General features: G+C 40.2%; 3 protein-coding genes and 1 long non-coding RNA gene across 11 annotated transcripts in view; 2 read left to right on the top strand and 2 right to left on the bottom strand.

Moving 5' to 3' along the window:
• The window catches only part of adcy2b (adenylate cyclase 2b (brain)), a 49,129-nt gene extending 39,677 nt beyond the window's left edge, over positions 1-9,452 (top strand). For all 3 annotated transcript variants that reach the window (XM_087179919.1, XM_023428506.2, XM_023428505.2), the window contains 7 exons: positions 3,158-3,242; positions 5,342-5,500; positions 6,179-6,325; positions 6,537-6,644; positions 8,044-8,158; positions 8,279-8,403; positions 8,480-9,452. In XM_087179919.1, the coding sequence (XP_087036045.1) occupies positions 3,158-3,242; positions 5,342-5,500; positions 6,179-6,325; positions 6,537-6,644; positions 8,044-8,158; positions 8,279-8,403; positions 8,480-8,632 (892 nt within the window). In that variant the 3' untranslated portion in view covers positions 8,633-9,452. The remainder of the gene's footprint in view (positions 1-3,157; positions 3,243-5,341; positions 5,501-6,178; positions 6,326-6,536; positions 6,645-8,043; positions 8,159-8,278; positions 8,404-8,479) is intronic.
• A 176-nt stretch (positions 9,453-9,628) lies between these two features.
• On the bottom strand, positions 9,629-14,703 carry cfap90 (cilia and flagella associated protein 90). Its single transcript, XM_023428561.2, has 3 exons — positions 14,519-14,703; positions 13,776-13,892; positions 9,629-11,375 (listed from the first exon to the last, which is right to left on the bottom strand). The coding sequence occupies exons 1-3, from the start codon at positions 14,666-14,668 to the stop codon at positions 11,196-11,198; spliced, it is 447 nt and encodes a 148-aa protein (XP_023284329.1). The 5' UTR covers positions 14,669-14,703; the 3' UTR covers positions 9,629-11,195.
• Positions 14,704-17,320: 2,617 nt separating this feature from the next.
• Positions 17,321-20,920, bottom strand: LOC111671467 (uncharacterized). The gene is made up of 3 exons (XR_002761944.2): positions 20,789-20,920; positions 17,704-17,771; positions 17,321-17,577 (listed from the first exon to the last, which is right to left on the bottom strand). It is a non-coding gene; the product is annotated as an uncharacterized LOC111671467 (long non-coding RNA).
• A 132-nt stretch (positions 20,921-21,052) lies between these two features.
• Positions 21,053-24,600, top strand: part of trioa (trio Rho guanine nucleotide exchange factor a) — a 73,979-nt gene continuing 70,431 nt past the window's right edge. For all 6 annotated transcript variants that reach the window (XM_023428560.2, XM_023428557.2, XM_023428556.2 and 3 more), the window contains exon 1: positions 21,053-21,185. In XM_023428560.2, coding sequence (XP_023284328.1) covers positions 21,116-21,185 — 70 coding nt within the window. In that variant the 5' untranslated portion in view covers positions 21,053-21,115. The remainder of the gene's footprint in view (positions 21,186-24,600) is intronic.

Here is a 24,600-nt window from a genome sequence, read left to right as displayed (position 1 = left end):
AGGTTTAATTCAAGGGATTGAACAAAAATATATGATTAAACATGTAGGAATTGTAGCTATTTTTATACAAACGCTGCTCATTTCAGGGGCTCAAAAGTAATTGGACAAATAAACATAACCCTAAGTAAAATGTTACTTTTCAATATTTTGTTGAGAATCCTTTGCAGGCAATGACTGCCTGCAGTCTGGAACCCATGGACATCACCAAACGCTGGGTTTCCTGCTTTGTGATGCTTTGCCAGGCCTTTACTGCAGCTGTCTTCAGTTGTTGCTTGTTTGCGGGTCTTTCTGCCTTAAGTTTTGTCTTGAGCAAGTGAAATGCATGCTCAATTGGGTTGAGATCTGGTGATTGACTCGGCCATTGCAGAATATTCCACTTCTTTGCTTTAAAAAACTCCTGGGTTGCTTTTGCAGTATGTTTTGGATCATTGTCTATCTGTACTGTGAAGCGCCGTCCAATCAACTTTGCTGCATTTGGCTGAATCTGAGCAGAAAGTAAATCCCTATACACTTCAGAATTCATCCGGCTGCTTCTGTCTTTTATCACATCATCAATAAACACAAGTGACCCAGTGCCATTGGAAGCCATGCATGCCCATGCCATCACACTGCCTCCACCGTGTTTTACAGAAGATGTGTTGTGCTTTGGATCATGAGCTGTTCCAGTTCTTCTCCAAACTTTCTTCTTCCCATCATTCTGGTACAGGTTGATCTTAGTCTCATCTGTCCAAAGAATGCAGTTCCAAAACTGGGCTGGCTTCTCCAGGTGTTTTTTGGCAAAGTCAATTCTGGCCTTTCTATTTTCGAGGCTGATTAATGTTTTACACCTTGTGCCACTCCTAACATTTCTGCTATCTCTCTGATGGATTTCTTCTTTTTTTTCAGCCTCAGGATGGTCTGTTTCACCTCCATTGAAAGGTCCTTTGACCGCGTGTTGTTCACAGCAACAGCTTCCAAATGCAAACGCCACACCTGGAATCAATTCCAGACCTTTTAACTGCTTAATTGATGACAGGTTAATGAGGGAAGAGCCCATGCAGCCTTGTTTTTTTTTTTTGCAGCCTTCTGAGTCAATTGTCCAATTACTTTTGGTCCCTTGAAAAAGAGGTGGCTACGTATTAAAGAGCTGTAATTCCTAAACCCTTGCTCCAATTTGGATGCGAAAACTCTCAAATTACAGCTGAGAGTCTGCACTTTAAGCCCATATTGATTATATAATTGTATCCTGAATATGTTTTCGTAAACAGCTAAAACAACAAAACTTGTGTCACTGTCCAAATATTTCTGGGCCTAACTGTACATGCACACACAGAGACACATCTCATTCACCATCTCTACTTACTAATCTAAATAACAGTGACAGATATTAGGCTGACTTCAGGTCAGTGCTCTCTGTCTGAGGCCCTCTGACCCTGCAGCTCGTGTCCATTGAGCAGACTGGAGCCCAGTTTTCAGGGAAAGACTCTTGCTGATGTGGCGAGATCCCATAAGACTGTCGATCGAGTGGAGGAGAGGATGATGAGTGGCAGAATGAGATACAGCCGTTTGTGTTGATGGAGCTGAATTCATTTTTCACATTTGATTGACAGCTGGAGTGTCGCTGCTGAAAAATCCCATTATGCCAAAAGTTTTCACAGCACCTCGAGAGACTGGTGAAAATACTTTTCTCTCACTCTAATATTTCTCTCTTTGTTTCTTATTCTCACCTTGGCTTCATGAGCACGAAGAGTATATCTCTATTGGCAAAGCACTGAGAATAGAATAGTTATGTAGGGCTAAATAAAAAGGAAATAGACAAGGACTGCCTATTAAATCAACTTTGTTTCCAGACAACTTTTTTCCTTGACTTCATTAAGTGGCTTCACTCTGCAGTGTGAACCAGTAAAAAACATTTGGTACGTGCCCATCACATGATTTAGAAAACAAATGATCTTACAGACCTTCAAGGAGAATTTCTAACATTTCTTGTAACTTTAATGATCGGTTTTCCTTACATCTACATCAACAAACAGACACAGAGAACTATAAAAAAGATGACCAAAAAGATGACCAGATGACCAGACCAGTGATTTTATGTTTTTATACATTTTGAGTTTTTCTTGAACTCAAGAATTCAGTTCATTCACTTCATTTAAAGGAGCTATTTGTAAGTTTTGCTATTGCTACATAGCCAGTGTTAGCACTAACAGTTGTTTAATTACCAGTCTAGGAGAAACGTTGCAAGTTCAGCAACAAACTTCATTCCTTTACTCGCCAACAGCTGTCTCCAGTGGTGGAAAGCAATGTTAATTCTTTTCTTCTGCTGAAGTTATCACACTAACCAGCTAGCCTGTCATTTTCCAATAGCGACTCACTGTAGCCTCCAATCTTCCCTGAAGATGTGGCGCTGCTCAGAAGGCGTATAATAACCTTTTAAAGCAATGATGGCTAAAGCTCTTGTCAAGTGACAATCACCACTCGCTCCTGGCAAAAGACCACGCTCAGCGGCAGAGAAAGCTTACAGATTGCCGCTCTAAATACAGAACAGGGTTTCAGAGTTTGGCAGTATATCCTAATGAACATTGTGTCTGCTTTAATATTGTCAAATTTACATATCTGTTTACGGGGTAATGGCACTCGACCTTTAAAATCGGTCTGCACTTCAACACACACGACCACACAAATACAGTAACTGGTTAAGATGTTCACTCGAAGATCAAACCATGTGTCAGTCAGTCTCTTCCCTGTCCTGTCCGTGACACTCCAGAGGCACAACTATACTGAATATGGTTGCATTGTTTTCTTAAGAAAACCAAGTAATTCCAGAACAACATCTGGGCACAGGAGGAAACGGTGTATTAGTCGGGGGCTGTTCGGCTCTAGTGAGCATTTATGGCACCAAGATGGTTAATGTCAGACCGGCTCAAAATACCGTTCATGCTGACGTGTGCAAAAGTGTATTTAATAGTTTCTGGAAAAACAATGGGGCACAGTGGAATAAGATGGATCAGAATTTGGATACACATGGAATACTGTACTAATAGGATCAATTTATTATTGTTGTTGTTTTTCCATGGGATTTGTTGATTAAGCAATATCAACATTGTATTTTCTTTCTCTCTCTCTCTCTCTCTCTCTCTCTCTCTCTCTCTCTCTCTTTATCTCTCTCTCTCTACAGACCAGGAGTCCTGAAGGATCTAAAGACAATGGGCTCTGTGTCTCTTTTCATCTTCTTTGTCACCTTGCTGGTGTTGGCCAGACAGGTCAGTAATCCTCTTAACTGGTCACCACAGTGACACAACTACACTTCACACATACTGTAGTTACAGCCTACATGTTGTGGCTTATATAGCCTATAGGTTTATCTGGGTCATTCACTACAGTTGCTCCATCTTATTTGGCCGTTCAGCACCATAGCAAAACCTTGTTTTACAGAAATCCTCTGCCTGAGGATGAAGGATTTTTTTTTTTTTAAAACCCTCTAGCTTCCAAAACTTGGAAGCTATTGAACCTGTCTTCAAGGATTTGGCACAATATGCTGGAGGATCAAAATAGTTGTTCGCGTGGCCCACTGCCTCCATCTCCTCTGTGTCCACCATCCTCTCTTAATGTGAGAGCGAACTCAGTTGACACAGATTTGGTGTTTTATCTTTTTTGGGGGGGCACCATCCATCATCTCTGACCCCAAAACAGATGTTCAGGACAGAAAGACTCTCCCCCCCCAGAGTCTATGTAGCCAAAACCGGGGCTCCCCTGAGAGCCACATTGGTCCAATCAGCTTCATTTGTTGTTCTCATTCTGGGTCACTGTCACCAGAAGGGAGGGGAGCGTTTGTTTTGGAAACACAACTTTGCTGCACAAAACTCTTTTGTTACTGTCGTATTGTTGTCCAGGATGTGCGTGAATCAAGGTTGTTCGGGGGTAATTGGGTTCGTCCTTCCGGATGTTGTTTGGGCATAAATTAACACAGTAAAATGATTCATTTGTTATCATCAAAATGATTCAGGAAACAGGTCAAAAGGTGTTCAGAGTGACGTCACCCAAAGCTCTTAACACAGAAGTGCAGAAACTGGTGCTGTATCTGACGGGGGGCATGGGCTATAGGCGTCCGCTTTTACATGCTTTTAGCCTGCTGTTAACAAATTTGCCTTGCAAAATTTTCATCGTCAGCCCTAATGAGCCCATTCTCAGCCATTTAGTCAGAGGGAGGAAAAAGCAGGTTACGAGAATGAAGGCATCTATAATTCATCCCTCAAGAAGAGATGCACGATGGAGCAAAGCTCATTTACAAGCTTGTTAGCTGGTTTCTAAACGGCATCTGGAATTAGCTCAGTTTCCTCTGGCCTAGTTTCTAGACTCCTGGAGGTGCAGGAGTTCCTCTCCTCACAAGTGGAGCAAGTGCTCAAAGTCCAGATGTATACAGACACAAATGGTTCAGACTACGATCCGTCTCTAACGCTGGGATATAGTCTATATTTCTACGTCGGCCTCAGGCTACTGACTCTGCAGCACAAGATCTCAGCAGTGTGGTAGAGGCCTTTGCTGTTGGAGTCTTCTAAATTGGCACCATACCTCAATCCCAAGGGAAGAAATATTCAGTGAATATATACATCATCCAGACTGCTACCCACACACATGAAATATATGTCACAGGAGACTGAAAATGCTCCCACACATCCACACACACACACACACTGCAGGGGCCAGCCCACAAGTTCCCCCGAGCTCTCAGAAATATATGAACATAATGATGCAGTGTTCAGGGTGACACTGATGCCTGATACAAAACCACACACTCTTGGGGTGTTTTGACCCCGATAGATGAGTCTTGCTGACATATTTTGATGTGTTCAAAACTCCCTCAAGCATGAATAACCAAAGCATAAAAAAGAAGCGGTGGCTATCTTTTATGCAAAACAGTCCTGTCTGCAAACTATTTCCTTGAGCAATGACAATGGAGCTTCTCGCATTGTTTCTGTGTCCTCTTATTGGGACATTAATTTTCTATGAATACCAAGCGTGCTTTCTAGTTTCCGTTGGTTAGGTTTTCCTAGAAATCCAATAAAGATTCCATTTGGTGGTAATGATTAGAGGAGAGCACAGGCAGCCTTTTTCTAGGAAACGCTCTCGTATCTTGGACAAATTTCTGTAGCTGGAGGACTACGCGGGGGCGGATGCAGATGCATTTGTGGTTTGTCCGATCAACCTCCAGTCCAAATCAAAATGTCAGTCGAAAAATGGCAACATTTCAGTTTCTCTTCTTGACTTTGGTGGCGGTTTCTTCTGTGGCCTGAAGCTTTGGAGCAGAGTGCTCGGTGTGAATGACACAGGTGTCTCTTTACTCTGTGTCCTCCTGTAACAGAATGAATATTACTGTAGGTTGGACTTCCTGTGGAGGGACAAGTTCAAGAGGGAGTGCGAGGAGATCGAAACCATGGAGAACCTCAACAGGGTTCTGCTGGAGAACGTCTTACCTGCTCACGTCGCTGAACACTTCCTGGGACGCAACTGGAAAAATGAGGTGAATTTCTGAGAAAAGATGACAGTTTTATTACATTTACGAGTAGTTGTAATTATCTTTCATGTATTATGAGCATCTATACGACATTTTGGGAAATACACTTAATCGCTCTCTTGAAGATTCGTATGGTAAATGTGTAACTGGAGCCCATCTCTGTCCATCTGTCTGCCACCTCTAACACTCACTAATTAACTCGCTATATCTCGTTTGTTTAATCCAGCTGTCCTCAACTGTTGGACATTGCATGCATCCTTTTATTTTCCACTATAAACTAATAGGCGCATAAGCTTTTTGTTTCATGCTCTGCTGCTGTTGTGTGTTGTCCCTTCATGTATGCTGTTATTGATGTAGCCTATTTGCCTAACATACTTTCCATCCATATATTTCTCCTTAATTCGGCCCAGTGCTGTAAACTGGGTTCCCTCATTTGTTCTACGTTTCCTGTGATGAATGCTGTTACTATTTCTCTGCTGCGGTGACCTGGTGCCCCCACAGAGATAATCAAAGTTTCGTCTTATTTATTTAAAGACTGTTCAGTGTGGCCATATTCAGCTCATAGATTTTCTTTCCGTGGTGAAGACTCATTGAAACCGCGGACCGTTCGTCTTTAGCTTTCCTTCGCCGCTGCCTGATCAATACAGCACATCCAACTGTTATTTTCTTCTTGCTTGTTATCAGGACCTTTATCATCAGTCATACGAGTCGGTGTGTGTGATGTTCGCCTCCATCCCAGACTTCAAAGAGTTTTATACAGAGTCTGATGTGAATAAGGAAGGACTTGAGTGCCTCCGTCTTCTCAACGAGATCATAGCAGACTTTGATGAGGTAAACCCCTCTCCTATTGATAATCCTGGCTGTCTGTCAACAAGAAAAAAAAATACATTTCCTACTGCTTTTTTGAGAGGCTGTCACACTTGGTTGTTATTCTCCAGTGTAGTAGGAGATGCAGCAAACTGTGCCAGAATTTGGCTGAGAGCTGCTGTTATTTCCTGCCCCTCTTCTTCTTATCTTCACTTTATTCCTCATGTGTCCTCAGCTGCTGTCCAAGCCAAAGTTCAGCGGAGTGGAGAAGATAAAGACCATCGGCAGCACCTATATGGCTGCAACAGGACTCAATGTGACACCAGGCCCAGAGTGCGCACAGGCACGCTATCACACACATGCACTTCATTTCACACACGTGCACACACAGATATGGCCTCATCGTGTTACACAGTGAGTGGACAGCCACTTGGAGTTTAAAGTCTTGAGGTCAAAGCTCCTGCAGTCAGCTTTACTTTAATAGCAGAAGACGAGGCAAAAACAAAGAGCTGTTTTGAACATGATCATCTCATTTCAGAGTGTCAGAAGAGTTTTGGCAGGCTGAGCTCATTTTCAGTAAACTTGTCATTTTTCATTTATGGTTACAAAACGGGATGAAGTATTTGTTGCTGTCCAAATACATTTGGAAGCTTTGTGTGGGTTGCTCCTTAAAATGTGCCGCACATAGCATGCAGGCAGTGATCAGTGATTCATTACTAAACTCATTTGAATGCATGAGCGTAATCACTGGAAGCAAATGAGATCATCAGTCAGAAATGTGGCAGCACATTGTGTTGTAAAAACAAATCTGCTTGATTGGTAGGAAATCTGCTTAATTGACCGCTCACTAAGGCTTCTCATCCTAGCCGTGCATTTTCTTCGCTGAAATGCCGACTGCAACTGGCTGATTTATTAGCTGTAGCTAGCTAACAAATAATGCTAATTTAAGTAAAAAAATAAATAAATAAATAAATGGAAGAGCAACATGAGGGTTAGATTGATATACTTTTTTTTTTTTTGCTTTATTCATCATATTTTGAAACAATATGTTTCACTTTTCAAAGAGGAAAGGTTTTAATGAGTTTGGAAAACGCAGCACACTCTCTCTCTCTCTGTAAACATGCCAAAATACAATAAAGCAAAGGACAGTGCCGCTATCTTTACTGCATCCTATATCCTACATCAGCAGCTTTTTCTAGCTTTTACTTTTTAGTAACAGAACATATAACACTACAAGTTGTAGTTTCCATAGCTGATGAAATATTCCTCAGTCTTGGAGGCAACATTTGGCCACGATTGTAGGTAATGCATGAGCTAGTTAGGTGGAGATGCTAACATTTGATGCTTGCCGTACAGCTTACAATAATCACAGTATTTGATCCGTTCCTTGGAAAAAAAGAGAATTGCTTTGACATCTGACAAATCCAGACCTGCTGTGCCTGTTACCAAGCGACAGTTGGACAATCACTGTTCGAGGAAGGGGTTTAGCAGCAGTCAGTTGCTTTACAGAGAAAAAATATATTGATTAACAGAACAAGACGGAAAGAAACAAATGCTCCTTTGAGTCCATTCAAAGCTACAAATATCAGCCCAGAAGTATAGACAAGCAAAAATAATGATTCCACCACACGAGACTGAGATTGCCAATCACGGTGATTACAGTCATCCCAGGTTATCATTGTTAATTTTACAGTGACACATGGTTCAACCTCTCTTTTACTCCCCTCTGCATTTCCCTCCAGGAACATGACAGACAGTACATGCACATAGGCACGATGGTGGAGTTTGCTTTCGCTCTTGTTGGGAAGCTAGACGTCATCAACAAACACTCCTTCAACGACTTCAGACTCAGAATCGGTGAGGATAGTTTTTCACTGCATAAAATTGTAAATTGTGCACAAAGTTGATTATTTTCCTTACACGAAGATTAAAACTTAAAGTTAGTGTTTATTTAAATTTGGTGTTTTTTTTTGCCAGGGATAAACCACGGCCCGGTGATTGCAGGAGTTATCGGGGCCCAGAAACCTCAATATGACATCTGGGGAAATAGTGTAAATGTGGCCAGTAGGATGGAGACCACTGGGGTACTGGGAAAAATACAGGTGAGATGTCTTACAAAATACAGGTGTGTGTTTTACAGTGTGTTAGTAAACTAATCGCATCTTTCTATCCGTACAGGTAACGGAGGAAACGAGTCGTATCTTGTCAACATTAGGGTACGTGTGTTCATGTCGTGGCATCATTAACGTGAAGGGCAAAGGAGAGCTGAAGACCTACTTTGTTCACACGGAGATGACCCGATCTCTGTCACAAGGGACTGTGATGCCTTGAGCGTGCCACACTAACCAAACAAACAGACTTGAGAACACAATCACACACACACACACACACACACACACACACGCAAAGTGGCCGTAGAAGTGAATCGTCATGCTCCGTAACTAAAACCCATTACCAGCAGCCAGCAGTGCAACGGATAGACAATTGTCAAGAACTTTTTGTCCTTAGCACCAGGAGGGAGAGCGGGGCCGAGGTGCGCCACCACGGTCCTTCAACGCTGCAGCTCGGATGGTTTTCACGTCTCGAGTGTAACAAGGACTTTGCTCTGAGGAGTCTCTTCACTGTCTAAAGGAGTGCCTGACTAAAGAGGAGTTTGCTAAATTAGCGCAGCTCTCAAGGACCACAGTCACCCGTCTGTACAGTAGTAGTGGTGTGGAGCTAATTACCCAATTGCCAGTGTTGCAGTGCTTCAGAGCCTTATACTTGAGCAAACTGAGCTGCCTGCCGAGCTGTGTTTTTTTTTTATTTTTTTATTATTATTATTATTATATCTGCCTGGTTGGCACCGTGAGCCAGTTTTGTTCCATTTTATTTCAAATGGATGTTACAATAGTTTATTGTCATATAGAGCAGTCGACGCCAACAAATTGCCAGCGTGATGAGTAGTTTGCCAAAACCTGTGAATTGTATTTAAAGCTTTAGAGCTGCGTTTGTGTCCCACTGAAGAGTAGGTGGACTCAAGCACAGGATTCAAGAGGAAAGTAGAAGTTTCTTTTTTTATAATCCATCTGGAACCAAACCAACAGCAATGTGTGTAAATGTTCACTGCCATCCTTTTGTTATTCATTAAACATTTGTATATAAACAACAACGTTTTCTGTCTTTGTGTCTTTGCTTTAGTGCTTTAAACACAAGTTCACCGTGGCAGAATTTTACTGTGTATAAACATTCACAGGATGTTCTTACAATAGAGTAAGATCATTAGTTTGAATGAATAGAGAAAAACAGATTTGGTTTTGGTAATTGTTATTTATTGTAGCCATCAAACAGGCCAGAATGTGTTAGTAATACCCATCTCTGCTTTTACAGGGGCTCTATTACCAATTTTCTTTTAATCAGTAGTTCAACATTTTGGGAAATACACTTCATTCAATCACATTCTTCATTCGTTCACGTTCTCGTGGAGTGTTAGATGAGAAGATTGATACCATTGTCATATTTGTCTGTTAAACATGAGCCTGCAGCCAGTTAGCTTAGCGCAAGGACTGGAAACAGAGGTAAACAGCACAGTGCAGATTAAACAAACAGCACACAAGGTGTTCATTAGTGACATTTACAGGTGCTGGTTGGAGGTTAGCTGTCTCCAGTCTTTGTGCTAAGCTAATCAGCTGCTGGCTGTAGCTTCATATTTAACTGACAGATATGAGAGTGTCATCAGTCTTTAGGCTGTTTCATTAAAGATAAAACAATGCCTTACAAATACAAACTGTCAATGTTAGTACGTAATACTTACGTGAGTACTTCAGAACTTAAACAGACAGAGTAAATATGCACAGAACGTGTATAATTCTTCTTGTAAAATAAACAACATGAACAGAAATCATTTGTGTGGTAAATACATAGAGCACTTTAGGACTGAACAGAAATCTCTGATGATGAGGTGTTTGAGGTGTGAAACTATTCTTTTATGACCAAATACTACCTTGCATGACAACATTAGCTCCTATCAAATAAACACTGCCGTTGTAACACCAAACAGACTGAAATACTGTACCCCTTATAAGAAAAAAATGTCTGAGTATAAAGGCAAATGAGAGATGTCTGTGCTCAAAAAAATCACTTTATGTAATAGGTTGGTCTCAGTTGTGTGGGTTCAGAATTTAAACACAAAAAGAATCCAGGAGCTTGCAAATCAGAGAGGTCAGGGATACACAAAAAGAACTGTACACGAGGCAGAGGAGAGATTAAATATAAGGAACGTACAGTGGCAAAAGTCTAAAGCTAAAAAGCAGCTAAGAAGTAGGTTTCAAAGGAGAAGGTGGTTCATATGTTGACCAAAGTACCTTAGATTGGCTTGGACAGCGATTTCATTATCAACTTTCTGCGCTTCAATCATATACTTTATAGTAAGTGGTAGTCGGTTTAAAAATTCACATTATTCCTGTCATTCAAGTTCATACAACCATTATAGGCGGGAATGTTAACACCAAGTCTCTGATCTTTGATATCATTTGCAATGTTGAGCTGCAGTAACTAGAAGACTATTTGATTTATTGAGTCTGTACCACCTGAACCTTTACATGATGGTCCTTTTGATGGAGTGATTTCAGCCTCAAACTAGGAAATGTAGCCTGAGCTTCCTGGAAAATGTCAGTCTCCATATTTTTCTCATTTACGGTCTTTCGACAGACTCTGTGTTTCTTGCTATTTACCAGTTAATAATACAGATTATCATAATTAAATGCCAGCTGATTAAATTATGGTTTAATTGGTTTGATTTCTTTTTTATATAGACCATCAAGTAAAGTGAAATCTACACACTACAACAGTTGTTTTTTATTCAATGCTTTCACAGTGAGATCACTCTGATTTCATGCTGAGATACTTCAGGATTTCAAAGGGGGGCCACTGATCCGTATCCTTCTGCCACATTCCAGATGATCCCATTTTTCATGAAAAATTCCGCTTTTATGCAAGCCACACGTGCGAAGTGCCGGCCGGTTTCATAGAGCACAGGAACTGGACGACTGCCGTATTCTGAAGAGGAGAGCACCGGCACGGCTCGGGACTTCTCCTGGGAGAGAGTGGGCGGGACAACAAGGCAGCGAGATATGGAGCAAATATTAAAGCTGTGCTAGTTGTGATTTTTAGGTTCCACATAAGTCTACTAATATAACCTATTTCCACAAATTAAGGAGTCAGGTATAAACAATAAATAAAGATCGTTATCATCTAACATTTTCACAGGGCATCACAGGAAAAGCACAGGATTTACTAATAACAGTGTTGAATGCATCCAGTGTGTCAGTTCCAGGTATTGTGCATGTCCTAATCAAGCAGAGCCATTATTAACAGTATCAGTTCCACCTGCTAAAAAAGATAGATAGATAGATAGATAGATAGATAGATAGATAGATAGATAGATAGATAGATGGATAGATAGATAGATAGATAGATAGATAGATAGATAGATAGATAGATAGATAGCGTTTTGGCACAGAGAGTGACAGGTGGTGAGCAGTTTCAGGTTCTTCCAGGAGACTCTTCCAATGCATTGTTAATGTTATATTGGGAAAAACTGAAGTACATGTACTGCTAAATATTACCCAGAGCAACAGTGAGTCTGAGTTTTTTTTACACAGATTTTTGAAGAGTGAGAGCCTCTGACTTCAGAACAGACAGTACCTGCTCCTGGCTGCAGTGGTTTTATATGTTCATGAACTTAGGCAGAAACAGGAACAAAAAAGTAACAGACTGCCATTATCCTATGAACAGTTTATGCAACACATATTTTTAATTCATATTCAAATGTGAATACTGGAACAGAAACATCCTCATTCAGCAGGAGCTGACAGCCAACCACTCAACTCACTGTAATTACAAACTCAGCAGTGTGTGTGTGGCTGCTTTGTGCACCATCCGCTCTGCTTTCAGTGACCCAGAAACTCACTGTGAGCTAGGTTTCTTGACATGAATAATTACTCTATGGAGATCAAATAGCTTCAAAATGAGTGATTAAAAAAATGCCATAAAACTTAAAGATATATGTCAGCTGCCATATGGTAAAAAAAAATGTTAACAGACTTATAAATATGGAACAATTTTAAATGTATGCAATTTTAGAATTCATTTGCATAATATACTGATGTTTCAATCTATAAACACTCCAAAAGCGTTATTGTCAGTATCTAAAGCTTGGAAAGTTCCGTGTTTGCAGGAATAAGCAGCACCTTCTGCTGAGGTTCAGGAAACAGTGATGATGGTGAATTATCAGCTAAGTAGGGTGGTAATGAACGTACTGGTCTGTGGTCTGTGTGCCAAGTGTGCAGGAGGTCAGTGCTCTAAGGAAGCATCCACTGAAATCATGACTGGAAAAGAAGAAAGGAACTGTGATGTATTAGTTTAACTACTCATTTCATTAGTTTTGCTTTGCGTCTTCCTGTAAAACAACTGCACAAGGTTTGTTTGTGCCCCTGCTCATGTGCACTATACAAAGTCATAAAAATAATGCAGTAGTTTTCAACATATTACCCGTACAAGGAAACACAATTTGAAAGGGAGCTGTGAACTAGAGGTTAGAGACAGGGCTGGTGACTGAAAGGTTGCCAGTTTGATTAACTGGATGAGCAGGAGAAAATGTGGGAAGGGACAGAATGAATCGCGCTTTTCCCCTCCCTCAATATCTGTGGCTGAAGGGCACCTAACCATCAACTGCTCCCCGGGCACTGCAGCTGTGGCTGCCTCCTGGGTTAAATGGGTTAAATGCAGAGATCAAATTCCTGTGTGTAAAAACATACTTGGCAAATAAGATTCATCTTCTTGAAAGAAATCCCTGATAGCATAGTACAACCAATTCACTGGTGGGTCAACTCAAAAGTAAGGAGTGATTTTAATCAGAAGTATGTGTAGTAGTATATGTTTCATGTCTGTGGCCATGAAATTCGATGATTTCAACAATGATTAATAAAAACATAACAACAATAATTACAGGTGATTTAAAAATCTTTTACACATCTTTTGTGGTGAGTTTGTGCACACATTGTATTTCTCTATACTTGTTATATGGAGAGCAGATCAATTTCTTTTTACCAATTAATGCAGAAAGGTTTTTCTTGTCACTGTATGTCTGTAGCACTGAGTGGTGTGCACTGTGTGTGCGTGTGTTTCCATATCATCGTGGGGACAATTCACGGATTTTAGCCAACAACAGAGCTGCAATGATTGGCCGTTTGACAGAAAATTGACAAAATCAACAACTTTTTTCAGAAGCTCATTATCAAATAATCATTTCAGTTATTTTTCAAGCTGAAACGCAAAATGTGGCCAGTATGTTTTGTCACTCCAGTGTCTGGGACAGGTATAAGGGCTTGCTGAGTCAAAATTAAATAAACATAAGGTCATCATCATCAGCAAGCCAAAGCAGTTCAACTGAGATTCTTGAGAAGCAAAATAGTCACTAAAGTGCATTCACTACCTCTTCGTTTATGTTTAGACCTCTTCCTTTATGATGTTGTCTGTCATCCCGGTGCAGTTTCATATCATAACCCTCAGCCTGGTGGTACACATGGTCATACATGGAGACCTCTGGGACCTACCAATGGGGAGACAGAACAAATGTTTAGCACTCAAAGCCTGTCCTCACACACTTTGGACAAGCTGTAGGGGGTAGAGGTAGAACCAAAGGTAGAAATCTCTTCTCAAGAGTGGTTTAAGTTACATCAAAGCTGTTTTAATGAATGCTAATGCTATGCTATTTTGATGAATCATTTAAAAGCATGGTATTAGTGTAGTATCCTTGTTGGGCAAAGGTTAATTTTGTGGTTTTATAATATTTCCATGTCTTTTTGTAAGTAATGTTAAGAATTACACGTTATTCCCTTTTATTTTTCTTAACCCTGATGCTAGTGAAAAAAGTTGTTACTGAATTACAATATCTTCTAGTATACTAGTATATTGTGGAGACACATTTCTTGGCTATCTGTGAATATTCCTTTCACAAATTAGGCAGTTAGCGTTAGCATTAAGTTAACTAATTTCCCTGACTTCCTGTAACACACGTCTTCATATATTATTAGCTATGTGGAGAATGTGACTGGTGGGAATCCTATATGAACATATTTTCTGTTGTGATATTGTCACGGTATCGTGATAAATTTAAATATTTAGCTAGCGAGTTAATCACATTAGCTTCTCGTAGTTTCTGTTCCAACGCCTTACCTTTGAGTCTTTGTTAAAGTAGGACATTTCTTTTGGTTCCTTTCGTCGTGGTGGGATGTAACTGAAGGCAGACAAGGTAGAAAGTGGTTTGGTTTGTGCCTGGACTGATACGTCCATCTTCCCGGCTACAAATGACCCAGTAAAGGTCATAAAACCTCAGAAAAGTGAATCCCCAGCTAGGGGAAGCGAAGCGCTGGCGTCTGTGGTTGCTAGGTAACCGACCACTGCACAGGAGTTCATGCTGCCTTCACTTGCTTTCTCTTTGCCTGTACTTCTGAGCTTCTGATTGCTAAATGTGGCGTTTTAAAGAGCTACATGCCACCTGACCGAAATGTGTTTCCACAGGGACAAATAATTTATTGTACATCACCTGAAAACAAAGTTAATGTGTATGTTTTTATCGTGACTGGTGCAGCTCATGACACATTCAGATGTATGTTGTTTCCAAATGTTCAGCTAAACGGGAATATTTCCCCTTGCTGCCTTTTGCCCATGAATATTTTTGTGGATTCCTTTTCTGCTGCTCTTTTATGTAATTAAAAAATAATCAAATTTCAACTGGTTTAAATGAAAGCCACATTTTACTATATGACCTGGAGGGGCATTGTTACTAATGCACCTTTTTTATGGAGGCACAGAGCTATTTCTGCTGCAGGAAAATAAGGAGGAAAGCCTCAGAGGAAATTATTAAGTTATTTGTTGCAATTTGCTTCACTTTTACCATCAATTATTGATAAAGCTTTCATTCTTTAACTCTTGGAACCTTTGGGGAGAAGAAAATGATTCCTACATTCCAAATTGTACATGAAAGTGGAGTTGGCTTACTGCACCATAAACCCCATAAATTCATACATATCCATATACCGAGTTCTTTGTGTGCCTAATATCTTTAACTAAAGTTACAGCCTGCCTGACACCAGCAGGTGAATTTACATGTAGAACCATTTACCTAAATTCTATAGCTGATTAAAGGCATGCTGATATTCAAAGAAAAATACCCATCAAATGGTCTGTCAGCTGATACTGTACACAGTTGAAGTACTGCAATGTGATAGTTGAGAATCAACTATCAAAATAAAGTGATAGTACATCCCTGCATAGTAGCAACCAGTGTCTCCCTCTATGTTAATAACACTTATCCCTTCAAGCCCCTTTGAAGGTCTCTCACTTCATCTGCTGGTGTAACTCTGGCAGCAGAATCAATTTATAACAATGGACAGACTATGCCTCAAGCACTGTGCAGAATACGTCGTTCAGTTATGGGTGACAAGAAAGTCCAATTGCTGAGGCTTCAAATAAAGTATAAATAATCTCCTATCCCCTCAGCAGTATGTAGAGATACAGATGGTGCACATCCAGTTACTGTTAGCAAACTGAATCCAATGGGGAAACAGGCAAAGCTGCTACAACATTTTGACATTTATGGCTTATTCCCTTATTTTGCCAAGATTTAGATGAGATGATACCACACGTCTGTACACCAAATATGAATAGCTCAAATCTTTAATTTTTTAAAAACAGAATAGAATTGTATGTATTTTTGAACAACAAATAAAAATGCAAATAGATGTATTGCAATATTATTTTGTGGCACACAAAATAGGTAGCCTACAAAGGGCCTTTTAGAGGCTGAGTATGACTAAGTGTGTGTGTCTTGCACAGTGGTAGTTGCCTGAAAGAAAACTTACATTGTCCACATACCTGTCCAGTTAGTCCAGTTAACCTTCAAGCCTTTTCATTTAGGAGACTTCAGCGGTGACATAGTGACACACCTTATTTTTCCGTGTGAATATGTGTGTGTGTGTGTGTGTGTGTCAGTCCCACCTGCTGTTATTTTTCTCTCCCTCCACGTAATTATGACAGACCAGCAGCAGGGGGTGGCCAATAAGAGGACACCACTCACTGCGCTGTGAGCTGGCCCAGACCACAACACTCACACACTCACACACACACACACACACACATAGAACCACAATAGAAACTCTGAACCTCATTGAGATCAGGGGAGCACAGATTTTGATGTGACTGCCAACAAATCAGCGATGGGGATATGTGGACAAAGAGAGAGGCAGGAGAGAGAGGAGCCGGAGCATGATCACCAGCTGCTTTCTTTCATTTTAGAGGTTGTCTCAGTGCACAGGAGTAATTACAGCTGACATTTCAGAGGGATATATTGCTATTTGGCAGGAGTCACTGTGGGAATGAAGTCACCTGAAGGCAGGGGTCAGGCATTCAATGCACCTGAGTTATTAAAGGGAGCTACCAGTGTTACTGAGCTTTGTTCTCATCTATATATATATATATATATATATTTTACACTGCTTTACATTATGTTATAATATGGAATTAAATGTTATGTTTTCTTCTTTGCACTTTGTTTTATGTCATTAAAAGCAGCTCAGACAATTTGAAGCCAGGCACACAGCTTCAGCTCATAATGAAGCAACACATTTGACCCAGGAACCTTATCAATGCTTTTAAAGGCACCATGACCCATTTTCTCAACCAGCTTCCTACTGTGAGCAGCGAGAGGTCCAACGCGGAGGGAGGCCTTTCTGCAAAAGTTGAAGCAGTTTTGTTTTTTTTTTTACACCTGAGATTTCTGTATTTGTATTTTTGGGCTTTCTTCACACACTGACTTGAACTGATCAGGGCTCAGTTAGAAAAAGTGAAGATGTCGTGTATGTGTCATGTATTGCGTTGCCACCACTTGTCAATTAAATCTGATGAACCTGATTTTTGTAGTAAAAGGTCAAAGGTCAAAGTCACTGTGACCATTTTTGGCCATAAGTCAAAAATTCATATGATGAAATACCTTTTATTAAATTCTTTCAAAGTCTTTCCTACATATACTATATGAGTCTGGACAGACATGGATACAAACTGTAACTTGACTGGTTGGTGGAGGCAAATAACTGCCACAGGTAATTCTAGTTGGGACAGTGCTCTGATATATGCAGGGGGAGAGGAGAGGAGAGTTTCTTCTCATTCTTCCACTGCCCAGCGATGATACACCCCTGTGGAAAGCCAGTTGATCACTAGTATCAGCCTCCCCCCTGCTGGATACGACAAGTAATACATCAGCATGTACATAAGACAGATTTAAATGTAAAGTAGATGATGAACTTAATTTGCCAAACAAAACATGGGAAGCAGAGCAAACAAATTACCTGCCCAGTGCCTACCTGATACCGAAGAGGAGGTGGTTCCATGAAGATGGAGCTGAAACAGTCGCAGCTGTACATCAGGGAATCTGAGAAGTCATGGAAAGCAATGATGGCAATGAAAAGGTCAATGTTGGTACACTGCTGAACACAAACCATAAAAACATAGAAACCCTCTTTGACTAGGAGAGCTCACACATAACAGCAGTGGCACAAGGAAAGACAATCGACTTTTTGGGTATGTCAACAATGAGCACAGTTTGCATTGTTTCCTTCTCCAAGCCTCAACTGACTGGGAATAATAAGATACGAATTTTCATTATAGCAGATCAGCCTACTGACTCTATATAGATGCTTTAAGGAGAGATGTTATTTGTATGTAATTTTCTTAATTAAAAAATAACACATTCTTCCTTTTTGAAATTAAAAGGCATCCTTGCACAATTTAAAACACTAAAGGTTTTTTGCTGCTACGGCCTCACTTGGCCTGGTATCACCAGTAGATTATAGTGGCTAATGTTAGTTACTGTTACTGAAATTTAGAGAGATATTACTGTGTAACTGACATTAGAATGAGTCTGCTAATTTAATGACTCTTCTGTAGTTGTGCTACTGTTTAACTGTAGTGGTGTGTGACACTCTTTAGGTGATCAACATAGTATAAACTAACAAAAATCTATCAACTTTCAAATAAGCATTGTTACTTGAACCACACTTAGACTCACAAATCAGTTTAATGTTTAATTCTATTGTCTCTGATTTCTGTTGAGTATTATCCTCTATTGCTGCGTAATTCCCTCATTGACACCTAATTCTAATCTTTTGAAATGTCTGATATTGTTTTGATAATAGGTCCATACAGTATATACAGATAAAAATCTGTTATCCAAATGTCCTGCCATTGTGCTTCAACTACTGTATAAATGTAATAAACTGTGAGTATTAGTGTTATTATGGTGAAAATAGGTGAAATAAGTGGTGAAATGATAATAATAATGACTATTGTGTATTGACTGTAGAGCTGCATTCACATATCACCAGTGGGCTGATATCTGTGCTGAACCAGTTCAGCTGAACAGCTGCATAGTTAGCAGAAATAGAGCTGATCTGCACTCCTCTGCTGACTGTAATGAACACAGCTAAAGGTCATTTTCCATGTTGAGTTCAAGTCATAAAATGACAGTATAATGTCATTGCATCGGTAAATCCCCCTACTATCTGTGGCTACATTTCCCCAGCAGTTAATCAATATCAACATTTTCACTGACTGGAAATCATTTGGAACATTTGAGCAGTCTGTGTGTGTGTGTGTGTGTGTGTGTGTGTGTGTGTGTGTGTGTTACTTGTCAAAGCACTTTGATCATGCAACTGTGTTGTGGTGCTCTCATTACTAGAAGGACCTACTGTTCCAGAAATATATTAACTTGGCATTAATTTAGGAAGCACTGGAGGTCACTAAGGAACATACAACCTGCTAATTGGGGATTATCAGTGAGTAATCCTCAAACAAGCAGCAGCAGCAGCATTATCCTGATAGTTCTGAATGCTGTTTGCAGCAAGAAAGACGACAGTGTAAACCCTGCTTTGACTCAAGGCTTCAATCAGTGTGGAACTGATTGACCCCACAAACCTTCTCTCACACACACACACACACACACACACACACACACACACACACACACACACACACACACACACAAACGGTGCATTCTTGTTTTGGTTGTAGGGATTAATGGAGGCCCATAGAGTTCAATGTTGGAAAGAATGGATGTTATGTGTGGCTATATATGGCTACAAAATATGTAATACAGTCATGAAATTGTGAAATAATCCAAAACATTTTTACTAAGGTCAATATTATAAAATTATATTTCATCCATCCTCTATTCATAATTGCTTTTACTTCAAAAATACTTTTTTATCTGTTTTTATTGACTTTTATTTTTTTAAAGAATTGTTACAGTTGCTAATTTATAAGATACAGTATAGTTTATATTAATTGAGATTAATACAACAGCACTGTAACCTTTATGAAAGTTATTTCAAGCTCTTTTAGAGAAGTGTTGATTAAATTTTATATCTGTTTTGGTTGAATTAATTTGTGTTATACTGAAAGGTATATCTACACTGATTGATATAAATTGGATACACAAATTTAGCAGCAAATAGTAGAGCGATTTATCAGATGACATTAGATTGTCCTTTTATGGCTTTATTTTGAAAAGAAGCACCATTTAATAATATTTGAGCTGAGTTTCAAAAATGCAATGGATTAAATTAAGTTTTAGTTTTATATTACACATCATGTCGGCGTGTTCTGATTAGAGTATTTATTTCATGGTTTCATAGTCTTATTTATTTATTTATTTAATACTGAAGACGTTGAGTTTCCATGGGGAATGAATCTGCATGATTGATTCTTCTGAAGGCTGGATAGTTTCTAATGGAGTGTGTAGGATGGTTTATGTAGAAGGTGGTGGCCAACCGATGATGAGATTATGAGCTGTGGTGAAATTATGCAGAAAAAAAGCATTAATATGATCAACACTAATTTCATTTTTTTTTTTTTAATGTTCTCACTGGGAGGAGAAGCATCAGTTCCAGCCTAAACCAGCAGATGGTGTTAGTAATACAGCTCAGATCACTGGCAGAGGGAGGGAGGACTGCTAAACGTTTCTATTTGGATTGTGTCCGGGAGACTGTACCACTTTCACTACTCCACCTTTTAAGGATGAGTAATTCACATCCACCTACTTTTTATGGAAACACAACAGAAACAATTAACAATAGATGAATCATAGTCTGTCAAATCCCCCAAAACTTGGTCTACTCCCAACAGCTGGTGTCGCATAAGTGGACTATAGACAGCTCAAGTTACACATAGTCTATAAGCTTGTCAACCACTTATTTATCACAACTGACAGCATTTATATCCCTTGTTATCATCTGTGTTTTTTTGATACATGAGTCATTGGTTTCAAGTGTCCAACGTTTCACTGTAAGTTGGTCACACACACACACACACACACAAAACACACACAAACACACACACAAACACACACACACACACACACACACTGACCGCCGTCGTTCCTTGATGACCCACCGTCTGCTCATTTCCGAAAGCTTACGGAGATTCACCGAGCAGCGACCCGGCCCCTCCCGTCCCCCTCCTCCGCGCTACAGCGACTCTCCCCTCGGCTCCACTCCGAGGAGGAACCCGGTGCCCCCGGCAGATCGTTTCCAATTACGTTACCCCAAGATGGAGGTCTGCAGATGGCACTGCTAGCGTCTACGAGTCACCGTAACCGTCCGTTTGTCTTTAATGACGCTTTTGTCAGGACAGAAGTGATTTGTTGGTGCCATCTTTTTGTCGAATTTTTGGGGGATTTACTCGGGAGACACTGATCTCCAGGTTCGGCTTGAGGCAGCCATGAGCTCCGGGGAAGGAGCGGAGGATACGACGAAGGACGCCAGCGACATACCGCCGTTTTTGAAGACAGGTAAGCCCAAAAAAGAGTGGGAGAGGTCGGACTGAGCTCCACTGGGAGCTGCTCCCTTTGGTCCAGCTACGTGAGGGACATTGTTCCCGTCCTGTAGTCTGTTTGGGGGCTCAGACAGTAAAGGTTAGGGTAGGCTTTAACCAATTAATCTCATAACGGTTGTCATAAACGAAATGTACGACAAATGGCAATGGCTAGCGCAGTTGTGGAAATATCTGAAAATCGGTTTCTCGGTTATAAACTACATGAGATAGCCCATCCAGACTGTGTAGCCAGGCAACGTTAGCTGAAGCGCTAATTGACCGAGTTCCATTTTCGGACACATCTCCTAGATGTGTCAGAGCTAGGCTAGCTTTCCTGTACTTTTCTTCAAAATACATTTTTTCTGTGTTTTACCCTTACCCTGGCGCTACCTCAACTCTCTAACGACACTCTCTGTTGTTTAAATGTGATGTGAAATGTATGTTGGAACAAGCAAACGTTAGGGGAAAAGAAAAACATTGGAACCGCAACTGTATGTCCTCCTTCCAGCAAATCCCGACACAACAACAACTGAATCTTAGCGTTTTTTTGTCATTATGATGAATACACTGTCAGAATGGCGCATGGGTGGCATATATTTGTCCAGATCCAATTGAGTAACTGGAGATTTTGTTGAATTCAGAAAAGAAACAGGCCATGGCTGTCCGACAATGGGTTTGCGTGTTAACTAACTGGATTCAACATTAGCTTCCCATGCTAGCCTGTAAGCTAGGGATCCTGAATCTGATTTGGTGAATCCTGTCTGCTAACAAATGCTAGCTAGTTTAGCGTTGCTAGCTTGCCAGTGACATGACAAAGCTGGTGTGTATCTTAACAGCTAATTCTATATTAGCTGCAAACACAAGTACTGTGTGTCTGTTTTTAAATTCACTATCCCGTTAACTTGGTCAAAAAAAAAAAAAAAAAATAGCACAAGCGTGCAAGCTATGTAAACAATACATGGCGTGGCACACATAGCCAGGGTGTGCACTGTGCAGGATAAGCTAGCTGTGTAATACAGCTATCAAGGCCAAAGGGCTGCTTTTTTATCATTATCACGGTCTGCTGGACGTAGTAAAACACCCAAAAGTCACTGACACCGATTTATTCATACTCAACTAAACTTTCGCTTTTGGACATTGTTAGATGCTTCCCAGCTCCATGTATAGATTGCTAACACTAGCTAAGTAGGCTAATTTATAAGCAAGGACTGTGACTTGAAGTCCCAACACGGGCCTACGGTGATTTCATAACAATGGCTCATAAACTGTGAATTCCAGAGGTCCTAACAGAGATTTAAGGGGTTGTAGAAATATAATAATACGTTTTATTTTACCCAGCAGACTTTGCATGTGAAAACAAATGTAAAGATGGCATATTTGATATTCATTTTCATGCCCCCACCTAATGTACAGTATAAACATTTATACAGTTGGTGCATATAATAACAGTGCATGTTTAAATGGGGTTTTCTGAGATACAGTTGAATGAAATTTTGATCCAATGGACGAAGGCCTTTCTATTGAGGGTCTTTGAGATAAAAAAGCTGATGAGCCCGTGGGCTGCATTTGGATATGCCAGATCCCCCTCCAGCTCTGTTCACTGACTGCAGGCAGTGAATTAGACCCAGTGCCTGATGTAATGTCTGCTCCACTTGTTTTGGTAGCTTGTATGAATTACTGTTTATATGTATTCAAAGCAAGTCTCTCCATGATCCAATAGCTACTTGTGTAGTATACGTATATTATTAGTCGCAAGTTAATTTTTCCTGTTTTATGTGCATAGGTGTGTGATACTCAAATATTACATAGTGGCATATGAAAGAAATTCTAACAGAGAATTCGCTGTGCATCCACTGTTTATAAGGCAAATAACTGGCTGTTCTAGTACACTGTCATGTATAGGACCATTGTGGTATAACTGAGATTTTGAAGTACACTTAGAAGCGTGTAAACAAGGAAGAGAATGCAGAGTATTGACATCCCGCCTCTGGCTCCTGTGGTTTTGTGTCTAGCGAGATAATAAGCCGCAGAGTGAAGTTCAGTATTCGTACTGAGCTGATCTGATGCCTTCCTCTTAGGGAGAGAAGCGAGAGACATCCTGTAACTCACTTGCAACCACACTTTGTGTGTTTTGTTGATGCTGCACAGCTGTAACCATTCTGCTTCATTGTTAATCAGATCTGTTACTAATGTGTTGTATAATTAAACATTTTTATATGCCTCCTTTTCTTGCTACAGTTTTAGTTTGTAGTATAGAAATATCTCTTCATTTACCAATACAGTACTGAAACCACATATTAACGGTATTTGTTTGTTTGAGAGAAACAGTGACACAGATAATTCATTTTTATTGCACTTACATTTTTCCAACAGTGGTGGGGCTACCACTGCTGAATTATTAAAAGAGAGAAATTCTTGATAAAATGAAAACAGATCTGTGTCTGTAAATGACAAAAACACACTTGAAGGATCATGAATGAGCATTTCATGCCACTATCTGCCACTGGCACTGTTAAATCAAAAGAATATTTTAACACTGGCTGTCAAATAGATATAATTTAAATTTCAGGCCAATCTGTGCTTGAGGCATTCCCAGTTCTCACAGTAATGATCCTGGTACCATTCTGACTGTAACCTTAATCTTAATCAGCTTTCTCTAATGTTAACCACAATCTTAACCTGAACTTGACATTTACCAAACTTTTTGGGGTCCACAATTTTGTATACTTTTTGCTAAACATCATAAGCTGCTTTCTTATATGACAATGCTTTGAGAGCATATGTTTTTATTTTCTCCACCCCCCCCTCCCCTCCCTGTTCCTGGCGCTGTTGGTGGTGAGCAGATCTAACTGAGCACAACAGGACGGTGATTGACAGGACCACCTACTGTATGAGATAATGATGACTATGGACAGATATTTACTGTAAATAAATAGAGATTGGATTTGGCTAACAGGGATTTGATTTTTTTTTTTTTGTTGTTGCAAAGTGCAAGTCCGTTATCTTTTGTCTCCACGCAATGTGTAGTTACTGAGGACAAGAAATGCTCTGTGCACACTGTACACAATCACTAGTTCTTTTTCTCAACTTCAGTTGGCTTAAAAACAAGTGGCACATCCTTGTTGAGGGTCTTGCTGTGAATCAGTCATCTCAGTAGTGAAACCAGTAGTGAAACCACTATAGGCCTAAGTATAGATACCATACCACTGGCTTTGTACAACAAACTTGTTGGGAGGCTTGAGTGTCACGTTCGGGCTCCCCTCCTCTTTGTTTTGCTCGTGAACTTCCTCCTCATAGATCTGGGAACCTTGTTCTGACATGCACAGGTTTGAGTGTCTTGCCACAGGCTACGCTTTTCTCCCCCCTCCATCCCCATCTCCATCCTCATCTCT

Source organism: Seriola lalandi, unplaced genomic scaffold, assembly GCF_002814215.2.
Source record: "Seriola lalandi dorsalis isolate HSWRI2012SDOR001 ecotype SW California unplaced genomic scaffold, Sedor1 jcf7180002054879, whole genome shotgun sequence".
NCBI classification, from domain to species: Eukaryota; Metazoa; Chordata; class Actinopteri; order Carangiformes; family Carangidae; genus Seriola; species Seriola lalandi.
The sequence above is the reverse complement of the archived record's forward strand: the minus strand, read 5'-3'. Positions and strand labels throughout refer to the sequence as shown.

What these genes read in the sequence shown, in the direction of transcription:
- cfap90 (XM_023428561.2), bottom strand. Translation starts at nt 14,668, where the DNA reads ATGACCTTTACTGGGTCATTTGTAGCCGGGAAGATGGACGTATCAGTC. An exon ending in ACTTTAACAAAGACTCAAAG is followed by an intron (nt 13,893 to 14,518) that starts GTAAGGCGTTGG and finishes CCCCATTGGTAG; the next exon opens with GTCCCAGAGGTCTCCATGTA. An exon ending in GTCTAAACATAAACGAAGAG is followed by an intron (nt 11,376 to 13,775) that starts GTAGTGAATGCA and finishes ACTCTCTCCCAG; the next exon opens with GAGAAGTCCCGAGCCGTGCC.